Source organism: Nanorana parkeri, unplaced genomic scaffold (assembly GCF_000935625.1).
Source record: "Nanorana parkeri isolate BGI_ZX_2015 unplaced genomic scaffold, ASM93562v1 scaffold18, whole genome shotgun sequence".
Taxonomy (NCBI): domain Eukaryota; kingdom Metazoa; phylum Chordata; class Amphibia; order Anura; family Dicroglossidae; genus Nanorana; species Nanorana parkeri.
In genome coordinates this window covers 3,907,413-3,933,240 of record NW_017306286.1, presented here as the reverse complement: position 1 = coordinate 3,933,240, position 25,828 = coordinate 3,907,413, and the positions used below count along the sequence as shown (strand labels likewise).

The window sequence follows — 25,828 nt, the reverse complement described above, 5'->3', positions numbered from 1 at the left end:
CAGCAGCCAATACCCTGTCAATCAAAAGGCAGAACAATTCCTGCACAGTTTTTTAACATACCACTGCTAACATACTACAATCATTAGCAGTACATAAAAGTTGCAAAGGTGCAGCAATTGTAACATTATGTTTGTTTACCTTATACTCATCCTCAGTAGTTGTTGAATCTGCGACAAGCATTTTTTATTGCATTGCAGTCACACATTGCCAGAGGCTCTATTAAAGGCTGTCAGATCACAGTCTTCCCATGAGGCATACTGTGTCATACATCACTTTACAAGATGTGATGGTATACACAGCCAGCTTCTAATTGCCTTAGAGTAACTGTGTTCCAGCTAATAATATATAATTACATTATGTATAAAATGTATAAAAAACAGTCATATTTTGGGTCAGGGATAATACCTATGCATACATGAGATCCTTAAATAACAATGAATACTACAGAAAAATGGCAAAAGGTAAATGACATTTTATGGTTTGCCAAAGTATAGCAAATGTATTTATTACTAATTTGTGAATCTGTTAATGGCATATTTGGCATATATACTGTATATCAACTGCACATTTTATATCAGCTTTAAATGTATCTACACAAACACACACATACACACACACACAGTGCGTGATTTCCCAAAATTGATTTGTGTTTGCCTTTGGAAACCATTGAAGGTTGACCAGAGAGTTGTGAAGACATGACTAAGACACTGGTCACATGCGGCTCATTTTGTAATCCACTCTACACAAACACTTCCTGATGAAGAAGGTAATGTTCCTCTGAAAAGTTGCTTTTACTGACTTTTCGATAAACATGGGACGTGTTGCTTCATTGGATTGCAACCTAATTTTCTGCCAGTCTGTGGAAAAGTAGAACTAAAAATAATTCTTAGGCACCTTGGTCAACTAAATGTGGAGAGTGGCACTATTTGTCAAAGAGAAAACACTTTTAGCACATTGTTTTTTGTTCTCTGTTAAAGCCCAACTCCAGGCTCAGCACTTTCCGTCCAATTATCCCTTCCTCCAAGGGCCCTGTGGCAGTAAGCTTTTGCTTTTTGTTGTAATACTTACTTTTTTCATAAGTCTTCGAGCTGGTCATGTAATGCACTTGGTTCTCATCTTTTCCACCTCGAGCCTTGGCTAGTCCTCTGCTGAAGCAGAGAGTGAGGCTAATATGAAGGAATTAGCACTGGTCTCAGCATCAATACACTGTGAATAAAGGCTACTGAGGCTACTGAGGTGACACTGGCTGGGAGACCATTGTATTCTAAATAGAATTTGCCCAGAGCTGGGCTTTAAGGTAATGGGCACATGTTTTGACGTCAGGTTAGCTTTAAAGCGAACCTGACCAGATTGTTCTGGGCTTGTATATGGAGTCCCAGAATCCACAAATAGTAGGGATCCTAGATACAAACAGTAATTGGCTTCTAGACAGAGCTGTCCAACACATTGGCTGGTCACAAGTAAAAGGAAGGCATTCCAGTTTGAACTCTTTTATAATAAAATGTTCATCTATGATGTATATATTCATCTATTAATGTTTTTGGTATAGTAATGACCACCCTGTTCGTGTATTCATGCTTGAACATATGAGAAATATGATGAAGATTATTAATATATTACACTGAAATCATATACCTACATGAAACACTAGAATTAGAACCATGACCCAAATATGCAAGATGGATAGATGGATAGATAGATAGATAGATAGATAGATAGATAGATAGATAGATAGATAGATAGATAGATAGATAGATAGATAGATAGATAGATATTTGTATTTAGAAATGTAAAATGTTAAATATATTTTAAATAGTTAGCTTGTGAATGAAACCATGGTGATTGCATTGTTTTGCTGCTGTTGGCATATATCATATCTATGCTTACCTCCTGTGTTTCTGTTAAAGTTTACAGTACAAATTACTTTCTATGCAATATCCAAGGGACCAGATTCAAAATACTTCATAATAGCATCCTCAGTGTCCACTGAACTTGCTTTTTGCTCATTATATTCTTAGTGTGAAATTGAATTTTTTCCTTTATGGTCCCCCTGTTGCTGGAAATCTGTTTGATAAATCATACTGGCAATCTGTTTCACTTTGCACATAGATAAATGGTGTGCTCTTAAAATAAAAGTTGCCGTGTTCCTGCCTTTGCTCTTTTAAGGTATGATTGTCAAGGGAAAATGGCTGCATGCAAGAGATTAAATTATAATCATCCTATCCATTCTGATATTGCTATGAACCTCCATTTCCAGCTAAAAATGCACAGAACCATTTAAGGTCAGCACAAGGTAAACAGGGCCAATTTGCAAAAGATTGACACATCTCACTGGAGTTTAGAAAATAATTTGTCATAACTTTTAAAGGAATTGTTTGTACTCTCCTACTTCCACACACAAACATTTTAGCTTTATAAAAGTTTAATTGCATTCTCATTCAGCATTCGATATGGCAATGATGCTGTTAAGGCTGCCTGATATGGGAAGAGATTCGGTGTCAAATAGAACAGTTTTTACCCTTTTGCAACAACTGTATGACTACATATTGTGTCAAAAATAGCCATGCCAAATACAATCTGCAGAAAAAAGAAGTGTACAAATCCCAGGGCTTTATAGCTGGCTTCCAAAGCCCGGTGTTAGAGTCTTACTTGTTTTTTGGCCACCATACTTTCCCCAGTGCTTGCATGTATACCTTTAGCAAAAATGAGTGACCAAGAATATGTATGAGATTGTAATGTGGTCACCAGTAAGAATGTTCTAATTTTCTGCATCTCTTAACAAACATTGTTTACCCTGGTTCACAATTGCAGTCTAAATCTTGGTTATTCGCAATTGTGAATTCTGTTTCCAGAGTAGAACTCTGCATTTAAGTATCTATAGCCGAAACTGGATTTCAGCCAAAATGTTCTTTATACACTCTCTTTTCATACTAAACTATAGGACTGAACTGGAGCAAAAAATCGATCCATTGCTTATAGTAACCAATCCCTTTCTTAATTTTCTAGTGCTTGAAAATTTTATCTTGATTGACTGATATGTGAAAAGTTCCACTATTGCCCCAGTGGTAAGAAATCAGCCCCTATGTACTATAAAGGTTTACTAGTTCACAAAACAATGGTGCTCTAATTAAGTAGATACTTGCTTTTAGTATCTAAACTGCAAAATGAGACATAAAGCTTTCAGTTGCCATGAGCATCAAATACTGACATTTCCTGATTTATTTATAATTGCCTAAGTAATGATTCAGTACCTGTAACTCTGAATAACCACAACTCTTAATAATGCATTTCAAACTTGAAATACATACTATTTGCATGTATTAGTTTCTAATACACATCATTTTAAGTGTTCTGTCCAATTTGTTGTCAGTACTGTAGATATCAATAATAATGTCATGATATCACGTATCACAAAATATATGTCTCCTTGAGCATAAAGACATCATTAGAGAGAAGTAAAGCTAGGCATCTAGGAGGAATGCCTTGCATAGAGAAACACAGAACTCTCTAGCTAATTGTCAGTGGTTCTTAAGCTGGTGTATTATGCTTTGATGTGATACTAATTAGTCTACAGCATTTGCTGGCCTTTTTATCATTCCGGATTTAATTGAGAAAAATGTATGACTTGCACATTGTGTCATGAAAGCTGCTTCATACTTGAGTGAGATCATGGCCATGTCTTTAATCTGTGATGTTTTTTTTTACTTTGCTGCCTATGTTACAGGCATATTAAGCAGCAGTTCTCTACACAAGTGCACAATCTGCCTACACTCATTAGGAAGCAGTCAGGGACAGAGGGAAAACAGTGCTAAAATAGAAACTTGTATTTAAACAGGCAAAGGAAAGTATACATTCAGCTCAGGCTGATGGAGCATTTGTTATATTCATTATTGATTTACAGCCATACTGTCAAACTGAGGAAAACTGATTGATTGTTTTCAAGCTTAATATTGATCTACAGACAAGCACTTTAGAAAAAACAGATTTGCAAAGGATGACTTGCAAGCTGTAAAAAACATGTTGTATTCTATGTGCCTGATTTACTAAACCACACACTTGTATACTGTTGCATCACTGAGCCACAATTAAATATAGGGGGCACTGATGTAATAGGCAGACTTCCTTTTATTGCAAGATCCACTTTAATCACTCAACAATCAGTCATTTATGAGATTCTTGGGTGGTTTTTCTGATTTTTGGTTGAGACTAAGGCTAATCTCTAAATTCTAATTCTTAGTTCATAATTGTAACCCTAGCTCCATTTTCATTCACTAAACTTAAATTCTGCCTATGTTTTCTTAATGTCAGGGCACACAAAAATGTAATTTACTCTCACAAAAAAAGATTTGAAATTAACCTTTTTTGTTACCTTTGCATCTCAATTAAGAGGTATTTTTTGGGGAACATTTATCTTCCACATTAGACTCATAAAAAGTGCATTAAGCATGCTGGAAATATACTCACCATTTGCCATTGTAACCATTTGCACAGATTTTGACCCATGCACATAATATACTATAAACACTACCAGATTTCCTCAATAAGTTACACAAAAGACAATCAGAACTACAGCCAATAAGACCCCAGATTACTGCAAATAGAGACCATGACACCTAATTGTACACCACTCTGGGTCTCATGAATTAATCCTCAGTCACACTGCAGACAATGTGATCTGGCAAGCCTGGAAGTTGGGGTGCAGCAGTATCCTATTTATAGCAAAGAATAGGTACTTTTAAATCAAAATAATAATGTGGTTTGTTAATGCTGACATGAGCCCTATTGATTCATGTAAAGCGTGCATTTTAATGATGTCCACTTTAATTACCCTCTGTATTGAGCTACTTATATTAGACACTATTAGGTATGCAATATGCTTTAGCATTCCCTGAATATGAATTATGACCAATGCTTAAAACGAGTGGGTCTCAGCATTTTTCATGTCAAGGGGCACTTGGCAACATTGGTAGTAAAGACAGCTTCATAATAAAACTATCTGCAAAATAACTTTTTACTCTTCTGTTAGATATAGAATAGAACATTTTAGTAAAACATTTTAAGATTAAAAAATGTGCAAAAAAGGATTTAGGATTTATTTAAACAAACCAGGCGATGTGCAGCAATTAGGGGATCACCGTCAGTATGCAGACCAGTGCAGTGTTTGCTATACTAGTTCTAAAAAATCATTATTATTGATGGTTTTACAGATCTCATAATTGATTAAATAATTAATGTGATTGATTCACAAGTCTGTTTAACTTTAACAAAGTTTGAAAAACAGGAGTTTTCATCAGTAGATTCTCCATGACTCATGGCACATGACAACTGTCAAATTTGGGAATTCCTCTCACTTACTGTGCAGTGACAAGAGTCTGCAGGACTAGGTGAACCTTTCTAGCAGAGACACACACAACTGACAGAGGTTTTATGGCCTGCCGCTAGCTACAAAAAAAAGTTTTAGCTGCAGATCAATTTTTTACAAACGGAAACATTGCAATAAATGTGAGCCGGCCTGTAAGTTTAAGTGACGCTAAACTTAGGAGTTAAATCTCAAAATTGCATTCAAGTACCTTAACAATAAACAAAAAAGTAGCTTATTTGTATATCACTTGGCTGTAGATCCTCAAATCATCTCTGAATTGGTGCTTCCTTCTAGAGCAGGGGTCGGCAACTCTGGCCCTCCAGCTGTCCTTTAACTACAAATCCTATCATGCCGCTGCCGGGAGATATGCCTGTAACTGTGAGTTTTGCAATGCCTCTTGGGACTTGTAGTTCCACAACAGCTCGAGGGCCAGAGTTGCCCACCCTGTTTTGGAGGGTGGCTACTTTTGCTTCCCATGTAAAGTGGCCACCGATCCAAGATCACTCCCATGATGGACTATGACTTTCATACAAATCAGTAAACTATTTTAGTCTGTATTGTGCTTCAAGAAATGTGCAAAATAATGTTCACTTGTGAATGGGAAGTCAAATTATAAACCTGGCCATCGAAACCATAAAAGCACTGAAAAAAGAAGCGACATTCAGTCTAATGTAAAAAAAAAACAAGGTTGTTCTATGCCCTGCCTTTGCCTTCTGCTGTGTTGGGGCGCTACCAGCTGCAGCTTCTCTTCACACATTTTGAGGAAAGCTAAGACATTTTTTTTTCTGCCCTTTGGAAAGAAACAACACACACCTTAGTGCACACACACCACAACTATCGTCAAAACAGAATAAGCGGTGCTACTCTTTGCACTGCAAGACTGCTGAAGACTTATGAGAACTTGTTATTAAGTTTGAAGCTTGGTGAACTGTCAGAATCATTCCCAATCCCTACCTGTTCACAGAGGGTTCCAATAAGCCCTTCCAAGTCTTGTTTTTCATGAAGTACCATCTGTTTTTCCTCATACTCCTGCTCCAACTGCATCTCAAACTGCCGAAGCTAGAAACCAGAAAAGAAGGACAAAATGGTTTACAATATAACTTTTAAATGCATGCATTTTGACTACATTTATTTTCTAATTTCCTGTTATAAAAGTGGTTGAACACATCTAGAGCAATTTTTATTCTCCATATTAATATACTTACATACATGTTAATATCAATTGATCTTTATCACCTTAAATATTTTGTTTTCTTCAGGGGTCCTCAAACAAATCTCCTGGAGGTCTATTTAGCTTTTTATGGCTCTGCCTGGAAAAGTGTTATACACTTGTATCAGCCTGTACTTGGTAGATCCAAGGTGCATAATGTACTACTTAGCAGATTCTCCACTAAAATCAAAGAAACTCCAGACAAGTCAGTCTGGAGATTCAGGAGATCTGTAAGCAACCTGCATAATCCCAGAATTTTACAAAAGAAGATAATCTTCTTTTGTAAAAGATAAGAGATAGGAATCTCTTTAATTCTCCATGATGATACGGGTAATTGTATTGTGTATTTGTATCATTTTCAGTAACAACGTGCAGCACCTATAACAACAAAATCAAAATCCACGTTGTATTAGTGTGACTTTAATAGAGACGGATCTGATTGATTGTTATGGATTACTGTACCTTGCACTTAGCATATTGATTGCTTGATTGCTAGGACACAGCGGGGTGCACCATAGCAACCTATGATGCTGTGGGGCCACCAACAACTTAGCAACCAATGACACTGTGTGGGCCACACAGCATCACTGGTTGTTATGACACAGACGGCCCAACAACATCATTGGTTGTTAGGGTGTGCATGCCTGCATCCTGGCAACCATTGTTGCTGTGCAGCCCAGCTGCTAGCACTCTAGCAAATGATGACTGTGTGTGGGTTTCACAGCATAATTGGTTACTTGGACAAAGGCGACCCTGGGTTTGGTTTGTATTAACAATTACCCAACCTAGGTTTCTGGCTGGGTTTGCTGAATATCCATGCAAACCAAATTTAGGCACATTCTGCTCATCACTGTTTCCAAGCATCAACTGCTCTTTCGGTAAAAAATAGTTAGTTTTGAACTTTACTCCTGCTAGTTTTAGGTCACGCCCCTGTGTTCTTGATCTTTGCTTCATATTGAAAATACTGCCCTCCTGAATCTTATTCACAACCTTAATCTATCTAAAGGTTTCAGTTATTTCCCCTCTTTTCCTTCTTTCCTTAAACATATTAGGTTCCTAAAATGTTCTCTGATATGTTTCATCAATCAGATTTTACCATTTTTGTTGTCCGTTTCTGGACTCAATCTATCTATTAATATCTTTTTGTAAGTGAGGTCTCCAGAACTGGACAAGGTATTCTAAATGAGGTCTAACTAAAGATCGATATATGGGAATCTTTCCTCCTGCTGGTGATCCCTGTAGTGATGCACCTCAAAATTCTATAATCTGTCTAAAAGACTATAACAGTCTATACTATTAATTGCATTTTTTTTAACATATACAATCATAATTACAACTTGCAGTACAAAATATATGGACTGGAAACAAGAAACCTATAAGTTTATTTGTAAACTAATAAGATTTTATTATAATTAATAAAAAATGCTGCAGTCAGAGCTGGAAACTAAAGCTTTAGCTTTTAATTAATTAATGACCAGTTTTAAATGCTGTTGGCCATTTCTGCATGAGCCAGGAAACATCTGGTATGGTTTTCCCTTTGCAATTTGTTGGACATTCCAGAAATGTAATTGACAATATTTACTCAAAAAAATGTATTAAATAAAAATACAGTAAATCTGGGCAAAGGGAAAAATAGAACTACACTATACAAAAAGAAAATTAATGAAGAGAATTCCCTGTGGTAAAAATACAACTCTGAAAGTAGCGCATGCTAATTGTTTTATTCATAATGCATTATGACTCCATACCCATAATACACATATGCCCTTCCAGCACAGAATTTCATGCTTGCATCAGTCACTGATCATTAACATACCCTTCTTTGACATGACTGGCGAATATCCTCCAGTTCTTCCTCCTTGTCCTCCAATTCTTTCTGTTGCATCTGTTTCATACGCTCAATTTCCATTTCAAAACGGACACGCATCTGTTGTGCAAGAAGAAAGAATCGTCTTTTAGTTACAGTGTATCAACAAAGATTAACCAGACAAACAATTTTCAATGCATGTCTTGTAGTTATATGTGTCTTCAGAGTATGAAAACTTGTCCTTTGGGCTCTGATGGGAGGCAGAGCCAGTCTGGCAACCCTGTACCAAGTTCTCCGCAGCTCCACATGCCTTCTATCCATCCAGTATATTTCAATCCAGCATTTAGCACTCCATGTAGTGCACTTACCAGCTGAGTCCAGTGGCTCTATGTCACTGGTCAAATGCAAGTACAGTTGCAAAGAAGCTGGGTGCACTGGCGCTGGGAAGGTAAATTTAAAGTTTGACTCCACCTTTTCTTTCGAATGATTTCAATTTTTTGTGCGTGTGTGTGCTCTGTTAAAAGTAATACTTACCTTGTCCACACTGCTTTGCTCTGAACAGAAGCAGTCATAAAAAAAAAATACCCTGCTTATCAGGTTATGGAGTCAGGACAATGCCTGTGCTCACTGCAGTATAAAACAAATATTACTGTAACTTTACTGGCAACAGTTGTTTTGGCATGTATTATTACTTTTAAACAAAATAGTAAAACATCACAGCAAATGGCTTAAAAATTTGTGGTGGAAAACATTTCATTTAATTTCTAATTTTCACTCAAATAATTAGGTTGCAATTTAAGTGGCCTGGCTGATGCCAGCCATAGGCATGCCATGACTATGGAAACATTCAGTCACTATCAAACGATAGTGGTACACTGGTGCACAAACATTTTGGCTTAGCGTGCCTGTTTTTGGTTGGATAAGAAACCTGTGGCAGCATTGGTCTTATTTTATTATTTTAGAGGAACTGGAAAACGACACATTTCAGCACATTGATTAAGTTACCCAGTCCAAGCTGAATCAAGAGAGAACACATCATCCAGAGTGCTCACAGGCACAGAACTATTTTACCAGAACTATTTTACCAGAACTATTTTACCAGAACTATTAACCAACAATCACCTCAGGTCTATGGGTAGCCTTAAACTGGGGGTAGCTGTTAAATGCACAGAATATTACTGGATATTGAGTTCTTATAGGTATATTAAGCATCAGAGATTGTTGATCAGGGAATATCCGATTGCCTTATGGGATCAGGAAGGAATTTGTTCCCCCTGTTGGAGCAAATTGAATCATGCTTTATAGGCTTTTTTGTCTTCCTCTGGATCAACAGGGGGTAGCTGTAGGCATAGCATTCTCCTTAGGCTTTTCTTCTCTCTTTCTCTGTATCTCTATAGGTTGAACTCGATGGACTTGTGTCTTTTTTCAACCTGACTAACTATGTAACTATGTAACCTGTTGTCACTCTGTGGACACTGTCGTCTTCTTAGATGGTCATATAGGGGTTGATTTACTAAAGGCAAATTATTATTATTATTATTATACAGGATTTATATAGCGCCAACAGTTTGTGCAGCGCTTTACAATATAAGGAAGACATTACAATCACAATACAATTCAAGACAAGATGGTAAGGAGGGCCCTGCCCCTGAGGGCTTACAGTGTAAAAGGGAGGGGGAAGTGATACATGAGGAGGTAGCTGTGTGGGGATGAATTAGTCTGTTCACCTTGCAAGGGCATTTCCCCTTATCTTAGTGAACGAGCTGAAGCTCTGTTGACTTCCAACATCCAATCATGTACAAGCAAAAATACTTTTTTTTTCCCTCTTGCACATGATTGTGAATTCATTTACTAAGCTATGGGAAAATTCCCTTGCAAAGTGAAAAGCCTAATTGCATTTAGTAAAATAACCCCACGGTTTTATAGAAACTTTAAATAAGTGACAAAAAAAATAAAGCCTAATGTAAAGCAGTTACGGAATTACCTGCTCAAGGTGCTGTATGGAATGTGCTTGCTCCGCCAACTGCTGGTTTTGTTCTGCTACACTGGATTCCAATTCCCATACCTTCTTTTTCAGAGAAACCACAGAATCACTATTCAGCCCACTAGAAGAAGAAAGCTCATTTATCTGCTTCCCCAACACTTCCAGTTGCTTTGATAAATGTGATGTCTCCTTCTCCTTTTGCTGTGAATAATATATAAAATGAAAAGATAAGCTATTCTATCAGATGTCTTGCATTAATTAAACATATTTATTTCCAACAACAAATACTTAAAGGGGTTTGTATTAGTAGTTTCATTTTTAATGCATTCTGTTTCATTAATTTTTTTATGTTGAAATGAAGTTAAAGGCCTAAAGAAAATTATATAAACAGTCATAAATAAACATAAACATGTCAGGCTCAACATACAAACAGAAATAATACATACATGCAATGATAAATAAAATCATACTGTATGATAATGAAATCATAAGTACTGTTATTGTTATTATAAGAATTTCAATAAAATTATTGTTACACATCTTGGCTAGAAGAGGGCCTACCTAGTAAGGTTTACTGCTTGTTTTGGCCCAGGGACTAGATTAAAGAAGAAATACTCACCCGATCCTTGGTCCTGCCTGGCTGCTGGGCAGATCCCCTTGTCCTTTTCTCCACTGGGTTCTGGCAGTCTAAGGACCCATGATGTAATCACATCTAATGCAAGTCCATTCCCGTGTATTAGACACTGAGAGAAATACCACAGCCAAAGTGGAAGGGGAAGAGAGGTGAGCACTGACAGTTACTGCTCTCTGCAGGAAGAAGCCATGAGCTGAGTGTTCAGTGGTTTGTGATCGCTCAGTTCTCAAACTATAGAGCCTGAGTGTGACAGCTGCAGTGTCCCACACTGGCTCAAAGTATTGGGAAGAGTATATTTTACTCTCCAAATACTTCTCATTTAATTCTTGGAGTTCTTCTTTAAAGAGTTGGTAAATAATTTGCCCAATCAATGTTAAATCTTAAAATTCACTCATCTTTTTTAAGAAAAAATCAGTTACATTAGTGACAGCAAATTATTTTCAAAGTATTAAGCCAGGAAACATGGAAGAAAATTAGACAAACTAGCATTACACTATACAAACGCTGATTGGTTGCTTTGGATAACACAGACACTATTATTTATTTTTTCAACTCATGCTCAATGTGCCTCCCAAGCATTCTGCCAACAATCTCACCTCTAGCTGTTGACGTAGTTTTCCCACTTCCCATCGGCAGGATGTATTCTCCTGTGTCACTTTCTCACGCAAGCTCTTCTCAAATGCTGCTTCTCCGATGGCCTGAGCTAACTGCATATCAAACCTGTGTGGGGGGAAAAAAGTCCAATTACCTTTATCTTGTTTTTTTTACACAGTTCCAAAATCAGATGCATGCCCTGAAAGTGTCCGTGAATGATTAAACCTGAAGCTAATAAAATAGCAGGCTAAAGTAATACCACTTACCCTGCAAGTTGCTTTACAATGTGTTCGTAAGGTTATATTTCACTTCTGTCACCAAAAAGAGTGTTAAAAAAATCCCTGGTTAGCAAAATGCTACCATCATGAATCACATGTTACTGAAGAAAGTGAAAACATCTGGGAAATTAGTAATTTCTATTCTAAAAAACAGTACTTACATTTAATCCTACACAGCAGTCCCTAAGGCACTGCTACCAATCTCTAACGGGTCTGCATTTATCTCAAACAGTTTGGTTTTTCAAATACAACTTTGAGATAGAATACCATCCAGAAATGCCTACAACTGTTTTTCTTTTTTTTGTGTTATTTCATATCTCTGGTTAACACACCAAAAATATGAATACAAATCATCATTCATACAAGCTGAGCAACACATTGCAGTACTACAGCGCATCAAAAGGATGATGTGTGTACCTATTTACCAAGCTTTGGGGACACTTTCTTGTTAGTCTTTTCGTGTCAAATTATACTTTTTGTGCCAAGAATGAGGATTCAAATGTATCCAGCAGGCATAAATACTCAACTACAAAGATTACTAGAAAAGAAGATCAGTTATTCATTCAAATGTAAAAAATGAGAGAGAGCGAGAGATGCTTGTATTGTAACGCAGCACTACAAATGTAAAAACGGCTAAGTGTTTAGTGAAATAAGTGTAAAAGAAACAAGCGGCACAATAAACTTTGAAAATGTTCGGGTATAATGTCTCCGCATTGCACAAAGTTACATTCTAGCAATGTTCAACAATAGAAACTTCTTTGTCAGCTTTTTTTAAATTTCCACATTGAAAATTCTATTGTCAGCCTGTGTATGACCTCCTAACCCATTCAAAACCACAAAAGCATTCTGAAACATCTGAATAACATAAAAAATAAATCACAGATGACTAAAGTTGTTCTGACTTGTTTTGGGTCATAACCGAAACATAATGAAATTTTTTAACATTTTGTGGTATTGGATAGGTTAAGAGTTCAGGCAGAGATGTAAATATTAATAAAAAGCTGAATAAAAGGAAACCCTTACTATGAAAAGGGTTTATTTTGATTTGTTAATCCTGAAAACCTGGCTTGCAGGATTTTTTTAGGTGTAAGAGGTTAACAAATTAGTTAATTCATAGACATTTTCATCTTCTTTTATACTAATGCATGTTTGCATTAGTTATATTATATGCCGTCTTTACCGTCATTTCATTGTGCATGCATTAGTACATTTATATGCATGCCCCACAAAGAATGGTAATGCACCACCATGAGTTGCATTCCCAAAAGAGGCTCAGGTGCTGCTGAACCATTCTGTGGTGCATCGGCATCCAATTACAATTTAAAATGTAAAATTCCTTAACGCAACGCCAATTACCACACATTCGTAATTCTGGTCTTTTAGTGTATCTAAAGCCAAATGTTTATTTTAGTTATAGTGAATGGAATGATTAGAACCACTGTCAGATTGTTTTTGCCGTCTACTTCCATGGGGGGATTCACGGTCTCTTTTTGTTCTGGTGACCACTTTTCTGACATAGCAGGTGTTAGGGAATCCCAAATTTTATAGTGGTCCCCATAACAGAAATACATGGCAAATTGTTCATTGAGGACACTTGCACCAAAGTCAACTTTCTAAAAGTGCATTTTGCTTTAAAGAAGCTTTTAGCAGGCTTCACCTACTTTCAATTAGCGCTAAAGCTTTCTAAAAACACACTTAAGCCTGTTGCCAGTTTGTTTAAAGTAACAACCAGCTTTCCCAATAAAATAGAACCCAATGTTTCTTTTTTTCGTTTTGGGTAGAGTTGGTAAGAGCTAAACCATTTATCAGTTTGTATTGCTGTTTACGTCCCCTTTGTTCAGAGTGCTCCTTACTTGCTGTGCTAGAGACACAAAAGAAAGACATGTGTAAAACTAACATAAGAATACCATTGACTGTTGTCACAGTAACAAGCATCCCGTTTAGATGGCAACTGCAATTTTGTTTAGTTTGTTCTGGATATCAAAGAGAAGGGTTAGAGACTATGTCAGATTTTTATTGTTATCTGTGTCCCTAATTAGGCAGATTTACCATTACTTCTTATCAGGACAGGAACTGATGGAGAATCTTTCCAATGGGCACACAGACAAAAATGCAATTTTATTAGAGTGAGGAATAGACATTACTTCTGACAATATTTGTATTACTGTTTGTGCCCATTCTCTCCCAATGAAGCCCATAACCCCATTTCTTGTATTGAACAGGAACTGAGGAAAATCTCAATAATGGAGTCATGCAATATTATACAATACTAAAAAAAATGTGGCTGCAGTTTGGCGTTGTACTTTCTGTCTTGTTGACGATGATGAACAGAAAGAAATAGTGAGGGTGAATTTCCCCAAAAGAGGTCACAAACAGCAGTAAATATTTAGCTGAGGTCATTTATAAAAAAAATGATCTGGCTGAAACTTCAAGTTAAGAATTTTTTAACATCCCCTAACTGGAACTGTAGGATTCTCTTTAGGCTTCAATAAAGCAGATGTCTGTACGTTTTCAAAATTCCTTATAAAAGCATCTCCCAATTTGTTAACAGCATTTGTTGAGCAAAAAATTCTGATTTGGCACCATCAACCTGCCTATGGTGAATTCCTCAATTATCTCCACTGCCTTTTAAGTCTGGGATATTATTGTGTAATTTGTAGCAATTATTAGTGATGGTTTTCTACTCTCTTATTAGGGACCGAATCAAATCCAAGAAATCAGTGGTTGATTCAGTCAATACTTTTATGATAAATTGACCCTTTAAACTTCTCTGCAGGAGCTCATGACAAAGCCAACATATAAAGGTAGAGTTTGAAAGTAATCAAGAAAGTAAATTTTTGCAGTTTCTGGCAAAAATGAAGAGTTGTATAAATGACTAGGGTCGCTGATAATTACTTAGATAATGTATTATGAATATTCAAGATTTTAATTATTATTTGAGCTACATAACTGTGTAATTACCTACTGATTTCTTATGCCAACATCCATGAGACAGATTTTGAATGTTAAACTACGGGAATATTTGTTAACAGAATCACCATGGTGACTAGAAATGTTCTTCAACTTTATTATTGCAACATTTGTACAGATATGTGTTCCATTTCACACAGAACATGATCATGCCAATTTGTTGGTCATTACCAAGGGCAATAGATGGACATAACTAGAGAGAGGTATGTTTTAGAACACAGCTTTTAGATTATTTATTTTATTATTCTATTGTGATATTACATAGTAGAAAAAAAATGTGCTAGTGTAGCTTAATTCAGGGGACGCTGAATTGTCATTACAATAAGAGTTTAGCAGAGCCAGCCGTGATATCATGGCCGGCTCCGCTGAGCTCTCATGAGAGCTCAGCATCCACTGGTTACCAGGTAACTATCGGATTCTGAACTGTCATTGCAACTGGCCGGAGCCAGACATTACAATGAGAGCTCAGTGGAGCCAGCCGTGATATCAAGGTCGGCTCCGATGAGCTCTCATGACATGGTAACCAGGGGATGCTGAACTGTGATTGCAACTGGCCGGAGCCAGACGTAAGATCATGGCTGGCTCCGCCCAGCTGTCAGTTGCGAGACTTTTGGCCGGCCACTGGCCGGTCGCTCAGCCTGTTCCGGGTTTCACTTTGGCTCAGTCAAGCCGAAGCATATGCCTTCGGCTCGACTGAGCTGCTCAGCCAGCTTCGGGAGCCGTGCGGGCTATAGTGAATAGCCCGTACAGCGTCCCTTTGGTTCTATGGAACCGAAGGGCTCAGATGGCCGAAGCTAGCTGAAGGATCAGCCGGAGCTATGGCTGATCCTTTGGCTAGCTTTGTGAATAACCCCCACAGAGATTTTTGGGAGACTGTCCTTTGTCGGATCTGATAAAACTGTAGGGATCTTACTAATTGACTGATTTACTAAAGGAGTTAAGAATCTTCACATAATAAATTGTGTAAATATTTACTTCACTTACCCAATCATGTACAGATGAAATAGGTAAACAAGAATGTGCATTTCACATGATTGGATAATTGACGTGAATATTCAAATAATTTATATTGTGTGAAGATTCACAGCTTCTTTAGTAAATCAGCCTCAATTACTCTTAAACTTATGGAGCATTTTACATAGGTGCGTCAAAATCAACAAGTAAGGGGTCCTTTTATTACATTTTGTGGCTGTCCCTTAGGAGATTTGTTGCAGTAGTCTGTTCTTTTTGAAAGGTATTTTGTCTTTGGTTCTAGAAAATACCTTCCAATTGGGAGAAAGTGTACATGAGGGGGGTCAATTGGTGTGAGGTGGTTGCTCAATTAATAGATATTTTCTTGTACTTGTTCAGACAGAAAGAAATCAATCTGGGCACACTATTTAGGGTGTGCAATGGCGTTTCCCCTTCCTGGGGAAGCTTGGTAAAGCCAATCATGTTCCCCTAGAGCAGGGATGGCCAAACTGCGTCCATCCTGCTGTGGTGGAACTACGAATCCCATGAGGCTTTGCAAGATTCTCACAGCCACAGACATGACTCCCGGAGAGAGATTCTTCATGGGATTTGTAGTTTTCACCACAGCTGGAGGGACGGAGTTTGGCCATCCCTGCCCTAGAGAATATGTAATACTTTTTGACAGAGGTTATTAAGCAGGGAAATGCTTGACTGATGAGGTGAACTAAGAGTTGTTGGGGGAGCGTGCCTGTGCCTCAATGGCTACTATGATTAAACTACTATGATTAAAGTTTTTGTATGATTACATCACACAATTAAACTTGTCATGTTTACTGAAGTGGTTTTAGCAAACAATTTATCATTACTCCACTCCCCAAAAAAACAGAGTGTGACCCTGGAAACTAGCATCCACCAATTATCAGTCTCTGCTAGAAGATTGTATACAGAGCACTCTCAAATGATGGAAGACCATCCTAGCTCCCAATATGTGCTATTACTTGGTAAAATCCTTCCCCGTGGTTTAGAAACAGACTGCAAAAGGAAGACTGTTGTGGAAACTTATCAGCCACCAATTAAATCCATATGCATATGGTTACTATCCTTTGTGTGATACGGAAAATATCCTATATATTGTACTAAGTGTGTGACTAACTTTAGAAATGCTGTTTGCAAATTCTTTAAAAAACAATCCATAACCAGCTTGTTGGAGTGCATGTTAGTAGCTAAAACAATACCCACATAACACATTGTAATGGACTGATTCCTCAAAGTAGAGGTCCAACCCAGATGTTCATTACATATTATGATTGGGAAAAGCTAAGAATCTCTGTCACTTTTTTATTGTAGCCTGTGTCCCTATAGGGAGATGTCCCCTCACTTTCTGTCATAGTGAATGGTGCCACCTCAGACATGAAGCAAGATGAAACTTGGCAAATAAAACACATTTGATTTAGTAAAGTGAGGAAAGATTAGAGTCTCTTTGCTTTTGTGTGGTTTGTGTCCCCTATGTAACGATCTTTCTTCACTTCCTAATTCAGTTACTTGTACCATCCGGGACAGGAAGTGACTTAAAATCTCTCTATGTAGACACAGACCACAAAAAAACTGACAGTAGTTTTAAGCCTTACCTACACTACCCAAAAAAAGAAATAGGTTTAAGTACTCTTTGATTGTAAAAGACTGCTTAATGTCAAATGCAGAAGTAAAGATTTTATATAACAAAATCTTGAAACACTTTAATTGGAAGGATCCGTTTCTTACTTTCTCTGCCTTTTCTCCAGCTCATGGTTTCGGATCTGTTGATTTTCCATCAAAACTCGAGTGTCCTCAAGGTCAGAGGTCAAGTGTTTACACTTCCTAGCTGCTTGCTGAGCTGCCCTTCTGGCACTCTCATATGCACTCTGCAAATCACTGAGCTGTAAAACGAAGGAAAAAACGTGAATGAAACCAGTAATTTTGCTTCCACAATTTATGCTCTCCAGCGCACACTTTCACAGAAGAAATTGGTGTTTAATGGACATATAACCCCCAAGCAAATGTACTATTCATTTTTTCCTTTTTGTGCTTTATTACAGTGTACAATGGAAACAAACACAAGAAAACCTCCTTTTTAAACCAGTCACCAGTCAAAGTTATGATTATGGAAATAGTAGAGGTTATGCATTAAAATAATGGCTGGCAGGTTCCAACAGGATATTGTTGTGGCAATCTATAAATCTTAGAAAGTGTTCTTGCATTTTATTTTCTGTATATGGTTGTGCATAAAATAATTTGATAAACATCACAAAATATGCTGTCTTTGCAGAAGAAGTCTAGAAAGTATACTGCAAAACTAAAAATAAAAGAACACTACCAAATTACCACCATAGTCATGGATTACAGTAAAGCACACATTACACTATTGTTTTATGTTAAAAAATCTGAGGGTTTAATGTCACTCTAATTAAGGAGATGTACTGTTTAAACATTTTTAGACTTATTGAGTTAGTTATGAGAGTTGTATGCATTATGCAGAAACCAAAAGCAATCAACCAAAATTTCCCTGATCTGCCTGTTTGTGATAGGTTACTGCACTTTGTACATTCATTGTCGTTTGTACTGATAAACTGAATAAATCAGTTATTTTACAATTCACTGTTCCTGTTTATTTCACTCAATGAAACTCCTCATGTTTACAGAGGAGAAAATAACCTCTCACTTTAATTCCAAGTCACGTTGGTGATCAGGGTGATTAGAAAGAGAGAATTCCCCTAATGGGGACAGACAGCAATAACATGACAGAAACTCCAAACCCTCCCCACTTTATCCAAATAAAAAAAGTGTTGCCTATAGTTATACTTTAAAATGAATGGATGCCCAATTTTTTAAAACTTTTGGATAGAATAGGGAAAGTTTAGAATCCCTGTCAGGTTTAACTGCTATCCAGGGCTTTGTTAGGGAGATTGTCCTCAAATTATGTTCTGGGGACAACTTTTTAGAAGACAGGAAGTGAGGAAACTGATTACAATAGAAAGCAGACAGAGGTTCTAGCATTCCCATACTTAACTGGGATTGCAGATATTGGGTAGCCCTAAGATGGGTGAAATGAAATAGTTTACTTCAATAAAGTATAACTGGACAGGTCCATAAAGCAAGAATGAAGTCTTCTGTTTCTGTGCAGCTGTGGAAACACAGTTGAGAGTATCTGGTGCCCAGATTATACAATTTAAGATTTAGGGGTTATTCACTAAACTGGCAAAAGATTTAGCCGAATGTTCTACTAATCCTTTGGCTGGATTCGTTTGAGGGAAACCCTTCAGTTCAGCCGAACCGAAGGGCTGCTGTACGAGCTAGTCTCAATAGCCGTACAGCAGCCGAAGTAAACAGCCGAGCTGAACAGGCATGCTTCGGCTTGGCTAAGCCGAACACACAGAGGGAGCCGGGATAACGGTCCACCAAAGCAAGAAGCAAGATAGAAATAAAAAAAACAGCACGGGGTCCCCCTCCCAAATCATACCAGACCCTTTAGATCTGGTAGGAATATTAAGGGGGACCCCTACACTCAAAAAAGAAAAACAAATATGGGGGTTCTCCCTATAACTCCATACCAGACCCGTAATCCGAGCAGTGGCCTGGCAGGGAAGGAAAGGGGGGAGGATGAGTAAGCACCCCCCCTTCCTGCATCAAGGGTAAGGTAAGTATGGAATAGTGTAGTGACCTGATTCATGGGGATAGAGAATCTATAAATCTTGCTCTCAAGTGTTTTAAAACAATAGCAGCTTCAGTAGCGGTACAAGCATTGTCAGAGGGGGAAGTAACCAGTCATGAATAATAACAAGTTTAGCAGCTAAATATAAATTGGGAAATGTTAGGACTGTAACCTGTTGCAGAAAATGTCTAGGGGTTTTACCCTGCCAAAGAAAGCAGACGCATATTAGATAAATCTTATGAAATTGATCAATGGGTATTTTACAGGGTGCATTAGCCAGAGCATAAAGGAATTTCAGTAGAAAGAGCCAACAGATTAGCCCTGCCCATCAAGTCTAGAGGCAGTTTCATCATTGCCTTATCTTGACTGAAATGTCCATAATAACAGGAGCGAGATTATTAGGGGGTTATTCAATAACCCAGCCGAAGTGAAGTGAGCCAAACTACGTTCGGCTATTGACTACGACTCAGTATGGCTGATTTCAGTTGTACATCAGCTAAAATCAGCCGTACATTGGCTGCCTTCGGTCTCATGCTTAGTAGTCTAAGCTCTCATGCTTAGTAGTGAACTGTAGTACTCACCTCTCACAGACATCAAGCATATATAAAGTATGTAATACAATATGTTTCTATAAGGGTAGTTTTCTGTTAAGAATAGCCTCAGAAAATAAACCAGCCTAAAACTGTTTTGTTGGGCAAAGACTCTTGCAAAGTGAATCTCCTATAATCTGCAGATATTAGTGGCAAGATCTCCCCCCATAAAAAGTTTCTGGCTTTGCTCTGATATGGCATTGAGCCTCATTCCTGCTGCAGCAATTGCCATCTTCATGTACCTGCTGCCCTTTTCATAATGTAAAATAAAAAATAAAAATCCATGGTGAAAAGTAATACACTTTGCTATGGCTGTGGCATGTGTGCATAACTATGAACTCTTGATACATTCACAAGGTGACACCAAAGCTTTAGAGGCGGCACGTTAAACTGATGTTTTTTAGCTAAATGCACGGCTCTTAAGCCGTCCAAGCAGCCAAAAGAGAGTTAAAAAATGTAAACTAAATATGGTTGGTAACAGTTCTACCTTCAAAGTGAACCTGCATTAGAAATAGAAAACCACTCAGCATGTAGAAGGCACCATTCAATGCCTTTACTTTTCTTCCCCACTAAAGTCTACCACTCACAATCCCCATTGCAGATTCTGCAATGATCCTCTGAAAGAAATCCAACAAATCTTATGTTTGGTATCTTATCCCCAACCCCTATGGGACAGCACTATGGGCCAGGTGTATTGGCGCGAGTAGGATTTTTTAATTGCAATCTCCATGTTTCTCTCTTAATACTTTAATTGAAAATGCTCCCTTGAAAGTGTATAAAACCACAGGATTCCGTGTAAGCTTGATATGCTTGACTTACTTGTATAATGCAATGATTTTACAGGACCTATAAACTAACAGAATAGTCAAACTTTATATTATACATTTTCTTTGCCATTGTTGCCCTTTGGCAATATTTTATTCTAATATGCAACGTGACTTTGTAGGTGGAATAACTTAATCCCATCTATGTCAAAGACGTATTATAACTGAGATGTCCTCTGTGGCTTTAAGGGGTTTCTGTAATGACCTTACTGAACATTTGCTGCCCACTGTGACCCTCACAGCGTCTTCCATTGTATCACAAGAGTAATTTATCTTTCACATTAAATCTTTAACAAGAAATATGAGGTATACAATGCACCAGCTGGGAGTTATGCATAAGAATGCGGTTAATGGCATCATATTTTACCAGCTTCAGTAAATAAAGTATTTTCTTCTTTTATTTTTATAACTGAAAATAAAATATATTCACATACGTAGAAGGAATTCTGGCTTGATGATTTAAATTCCAAGCTGGGAGAACACAGGTAAATGTATCTGGGACAGAGACGTATTTCTCATTGACACATAGGTGTGCAAATTAGGAGAGCAACTAATCAGAAAAATATACTTCTATTGTTAAAGATAGCACTGTGGCACTGTGACATCTCAACCCCAAGTTAAAAGAACCTCCTGCAATCCTAAACATTTACATTTTTATGGATTGCAAATGCCTATGATGTATAGACCATAAATACTTTAAAAGCAAAACTCCAGCTAAAAATAATAAGATACCAATGAATAGCCAATTAGTAGACAGAATAAGAAAACCAGCGTTTCCTGCAATATTCAAGTCCAATCCATATATTCCCCCACAGTACTTGTTTCTGCCTCCAGATGTCCTGAGTCTGATGACCAGCATCCTTCAAACAGAAGTCACTTTGTACTGCTTCTGCCTGTGACTGGACAGTGAAAAGAGAAGAAGCACAATGCTGCTTCTTCTTCTCACTCAACAGATCTGCTATACAGAGACAGCAAGTGGCTAATATCAGGTAAAATTCAGGTATTTACATTGCTTACATTTAAAAAATACATGTAATGATGTATTCATGCTTACAGGGCTGCAATAATTCATGTCTTTTATATCTGTGTAGAGTTCAGCCATAATGGTTCTTAGTTCAGACACCCACTATATTTTTACTATAGATATCATGTGATATGGTGACAGATGGGTGAAGCTTGCACCACATATTTATTCACAGATGTCTAGGGCACCCAGAACTCTAAACACTGTGCTAATTGTAAATGATAAGAACAGGATTTAATATAATTCACTCAGATCTTGTACCTTGGTTAGCTGAATAAATATTTATTTTCGTATGCATTTTCTGACTACTGCTAGACACTTACAGTAAAAGTATATGTAAAACCAATCACTAAAATCTCATATACTGTAAACTTTAACATGTTAATGTGATTTCAAAATTATTCTCTACATTTTTAAATCTGCATTTTTCATCGGTGTTCCTGCCTTGTGCAGGCACGTCTTGTCCCTGTCTCCCAACTGTGTTCTTATACTGCCACCTGCCACAGGAGCATCTGATGGAGATTACAAGTGGTTGTTTCAAAACAAATTATGCAAGCATGGTCCACCATCAGGAAACCTGCCTTGAGAAATGTCATGTAGCCATAGCTGGATTGCATGCATGAGGCTGCAGAAGATCAGCAGCACTAGGACGCAACAAAGGGTGAACAAAAGTGAACATCTTATTAGAAAAAATGACAATTGTTTATAATACACAGTGCTTTAATTCAGTTAAGGTTTACATCTACTGTGAATCCAGCAAGAAAGTGTAGAAGATTCAGGGGCTTACAAAAAAGAATCTCTATTAATGGCAAACATGCAGTCACCTTCTCTTATTTCAGTGTGTTGATGGGGGACCTAAACAGCTGAGTGATAAATTTATGTGTAAAGCAGACAACATTATGCTTCTAATTGCTGGTTTTATTGTCATAAGATGATTGGTGACATAAGGATTGACCCCAATATAAAAAGGTATTGTCATTAATGTGTCTAGGCAGCATGGTCACTCAATACTTTCCTTAACCACTTCAAGACCAGGTGTTTATGCGCCCCCGACGCATGCGTGTATGTATGGGTGGGGACTTCAATTGTTTTTTTTATTCTTTTTTATGTGTTACTTAATCGCAAGGGGGCGTGTCTGAGCGGACGTCTAGAGACGCCCGCTCAGATCTAGAGAGCTCCCGGCCCGGAGGCAGTTAAAATTAGGCATATAAGATTGTGTTTATTCACTCATCCCAGACAGATAATATAAATATGATTTCACTTCACTCTGTCATGCTATATGCATGATATCTACCCAAATCAAGAAGAAATATAGAGTTTAATGTACTCCCCTCTCTTTCAATTGAAAGACTTAGGATAAACAAATTTTTTTTTTTTTTTTATGTAATTTCTTTAACCACTTCCCGGCAGGCCATTGTAATTAAACGGCCAGCCTGGGGCATCTTGAATGTGAGTGGGCATTTTTAAACATCCTCACCCGTCCTGCTCGTGCACGCTGCTGGGCGTCGTGCACAAGTGGAAAACTGCTTAAATTGTAAACAGCCAGCAATGGCTGTTTACATACAAGCGGCATTTGTAGAGCCGTTGGATCGATTGTATTTTGCATGTGTGTGTGCCCGGTGCAGGCCCGGGACCCACACGGTGGCTCTGTCACTGCAGATCAGAGCGAGATCATCACACAACATCCTCTCTGATCTCCTCTCCTGTCACTGAATGCGGGAAGTGATGTATATTACATCACTTCCGCATTCAGCTGTCATTCTCCGGCTTCTGTAGCTGGAGAAAAGCTGGTAAAGCAGATCTCTGCTTCATCAGCTTTTTGGGGGTCTTAGAGACACCTAATGGCTCCATAAAAAATTCCTGTCTGTGCCTATGTCGGAAAATGACGATTGCACCCATTGCGCTGCACATGTTACATATCACCGTGAATGTTAGAGTATAGGCAATAATTCTAGGGTCATCAATCACTGATAACACTAAACTGGTGAGTGCTAAAAGCTTTTAAAGCATTACCTATGGCCAATTTTCGGTATATTTTTTATTTTTTTTGCACGTGCACGCAAATATAAAGCTTGACATGTTTGGTGTCTATTTACCTGACGTGAGCCCGTCTTTTATATTTTATAAAAAATGTGTGTAATAATAAATGTTTTTAACATTAAGTAGGGAAAACATTTTTATTTTATTTTATGTACTTCTTTCATTATATAGTTAAAAAAATAAAACCCCCAGTGGTGAATAAATACCACCAAAAGAAAGCTCTCTCTGTTCCCAAAAATGATATAAAATTAATTTCAGTATAGCGTTGCATGACAAATGTCAGTCAAAGTACCGCAGTGCTTAATACTGAAAAAGGCCTGGCCAGGAAGGGTGTTTAACACCCCAATCTTCAAGTGGTTAATTTAGACAAGGGTTTCACTAGAAATGAAGTGAGAGTAAAACTGCAACAGGTGCACAGATGGAAATAAAAACCCGACAAGGGTTTCAGCCTTTCTGTACTCTACTAAGGATAAGCATTTGTATGTCTGTGTTGCTCTTACAAGGTTCTTCTTATTTCCTGTCTGGTAAAGTGTTGACAGCAGGACAGGAAGTGAGGGTAAATCTCTTTTAATAGAGCCCTGGATAGCAGTAAAAAAGCTGGCAGGGGTAGGCTGGACATACACTTTAATGTACCCACCTGGTGCTGATGAGTATACAGTAGACATGTGCACTGGCAAAAAAATTGTTTTGTTTTGATTCGGATTTTGTGTTATTTAGTTTTTCGGGATTCGGGTGTGAAAGTTCATTCAGATTTGAACGTTCGTTTCTTATTCGTTTTGTTCGTTGCAGTAAAGTGACATTTGAGGGGGGAACATTTTTTTTTCTCCTTGTCCAATGTCACTTTGCTGCAACGAACGAAAGAAACAAAAACGAAACCAACGTTCGAGCGCACTCCTGCTAATGAATTTTGGAAACGGAAATTCTGATTCGTTTGCATTCGTTATATCTGTAATTCGGATACATCCGAATATCCGAATTTCTGAAAATTCGGACGAATTTAATTTCGGAATGAAACGAATCGCACATGTCTAGTATACAGCCTGGTATCAGTATAGCAGTATAGCGCATAGCGAGGGAGGATAGTTATCACTTGAAGTAAGGGATACAGGATAATAGATTAACTACTAGTGGAATGACAAAGGATAGGATTTTTTTTGAAGATCATTGCAGTAGAATTAGACTGATCTGTGTCAAATAATGAACTTTAAAAATGGATTTACCTCTAGTAAATCCCACAATTTTAATTCAACAAATGATAAAAGACAAATAGAAAAAAGTAGTCTGATTGGTTAGCCCACTCCTAGGGTGGTGTGATATGTTAAGGCCGGTGTGCGGCTCCTTATGTTGTTAGACTGAGGTGTCTGTGTGAAGCTGAACAGAAAAGGAAAACAGGAAGGAGCGTAGCTGACTGGCATGGAATGTGTGGATGGTGAAAACCAGGGATTAATAATGGATTGAGGTAAATTTTAAACATTGGAATGAAAGGGTGGTGATTTACACTCATGTGTGATGAAGTGGACACAGTGGTGGTGACCTCTTCTGATGGGATAGGTATGGATCGGTGGTGGGGCACTCCTGGTGATGTGGTTGTGCCCACTTCATCACACGTGAGTGTCAAACACCGTCCTTTCATTCCAACGTTTAAAATTTACCTCAATCCATTATTAATCCCTGGTTATTCACCATCCACACGTTCTGTGCCAGTCAGCTGTGCTCCTTCCTGTTTTCCTTTTCTGTTCAGATAAAAGACAGTGGAAGGATGGTGATCTGGATGAAGGAGGCATTCTTTTTTTAAAGGATGGTGCTCTAAAAGAGATCTACACATATGTCTGGGGACCTCTTGGTGCCTGTTTTTAGCCACTATAGAGTAG

General features: G+C 37.8%; 1 protein-coding gene across 1 annotated transcript in view; it reads right to left on the bottom strand.

Annotated features, from left to right (window-relative positions):
- The window catches only part of MYO18B (myosin XVIIIB), a 427,031-nt gene that overhangs the window by 156,351 nt on the left and 244,852 nt on the right, over positions 1–25,828 (bottom strand). Inside the window, exons 29-33 of the mRNA XM_018560492.1 lie at positions 17,553–17,707; positions 11,595–11,718; positions 10,365–10,565; positions 8,390–8,500; positions 6,318–6,422 (exon numbers count right to left, since the gene is read on the bottom strand). Of these exons, the coding sequence (XP_018415994.1) occupies positions 6,318–6,422; positions 8,390–8,500; positions 10,365–10,565; positions 11,595–11,718; positions 17,553–17,707 (696 nt within the window). The remainder of the gene's footprint in view (positions 1–6,317; positions 6,423–8,389; positions 8,501–10,364; positions 10,566–11,594; positions 11,719–17,552; positions 17,708–25,828) is intronic.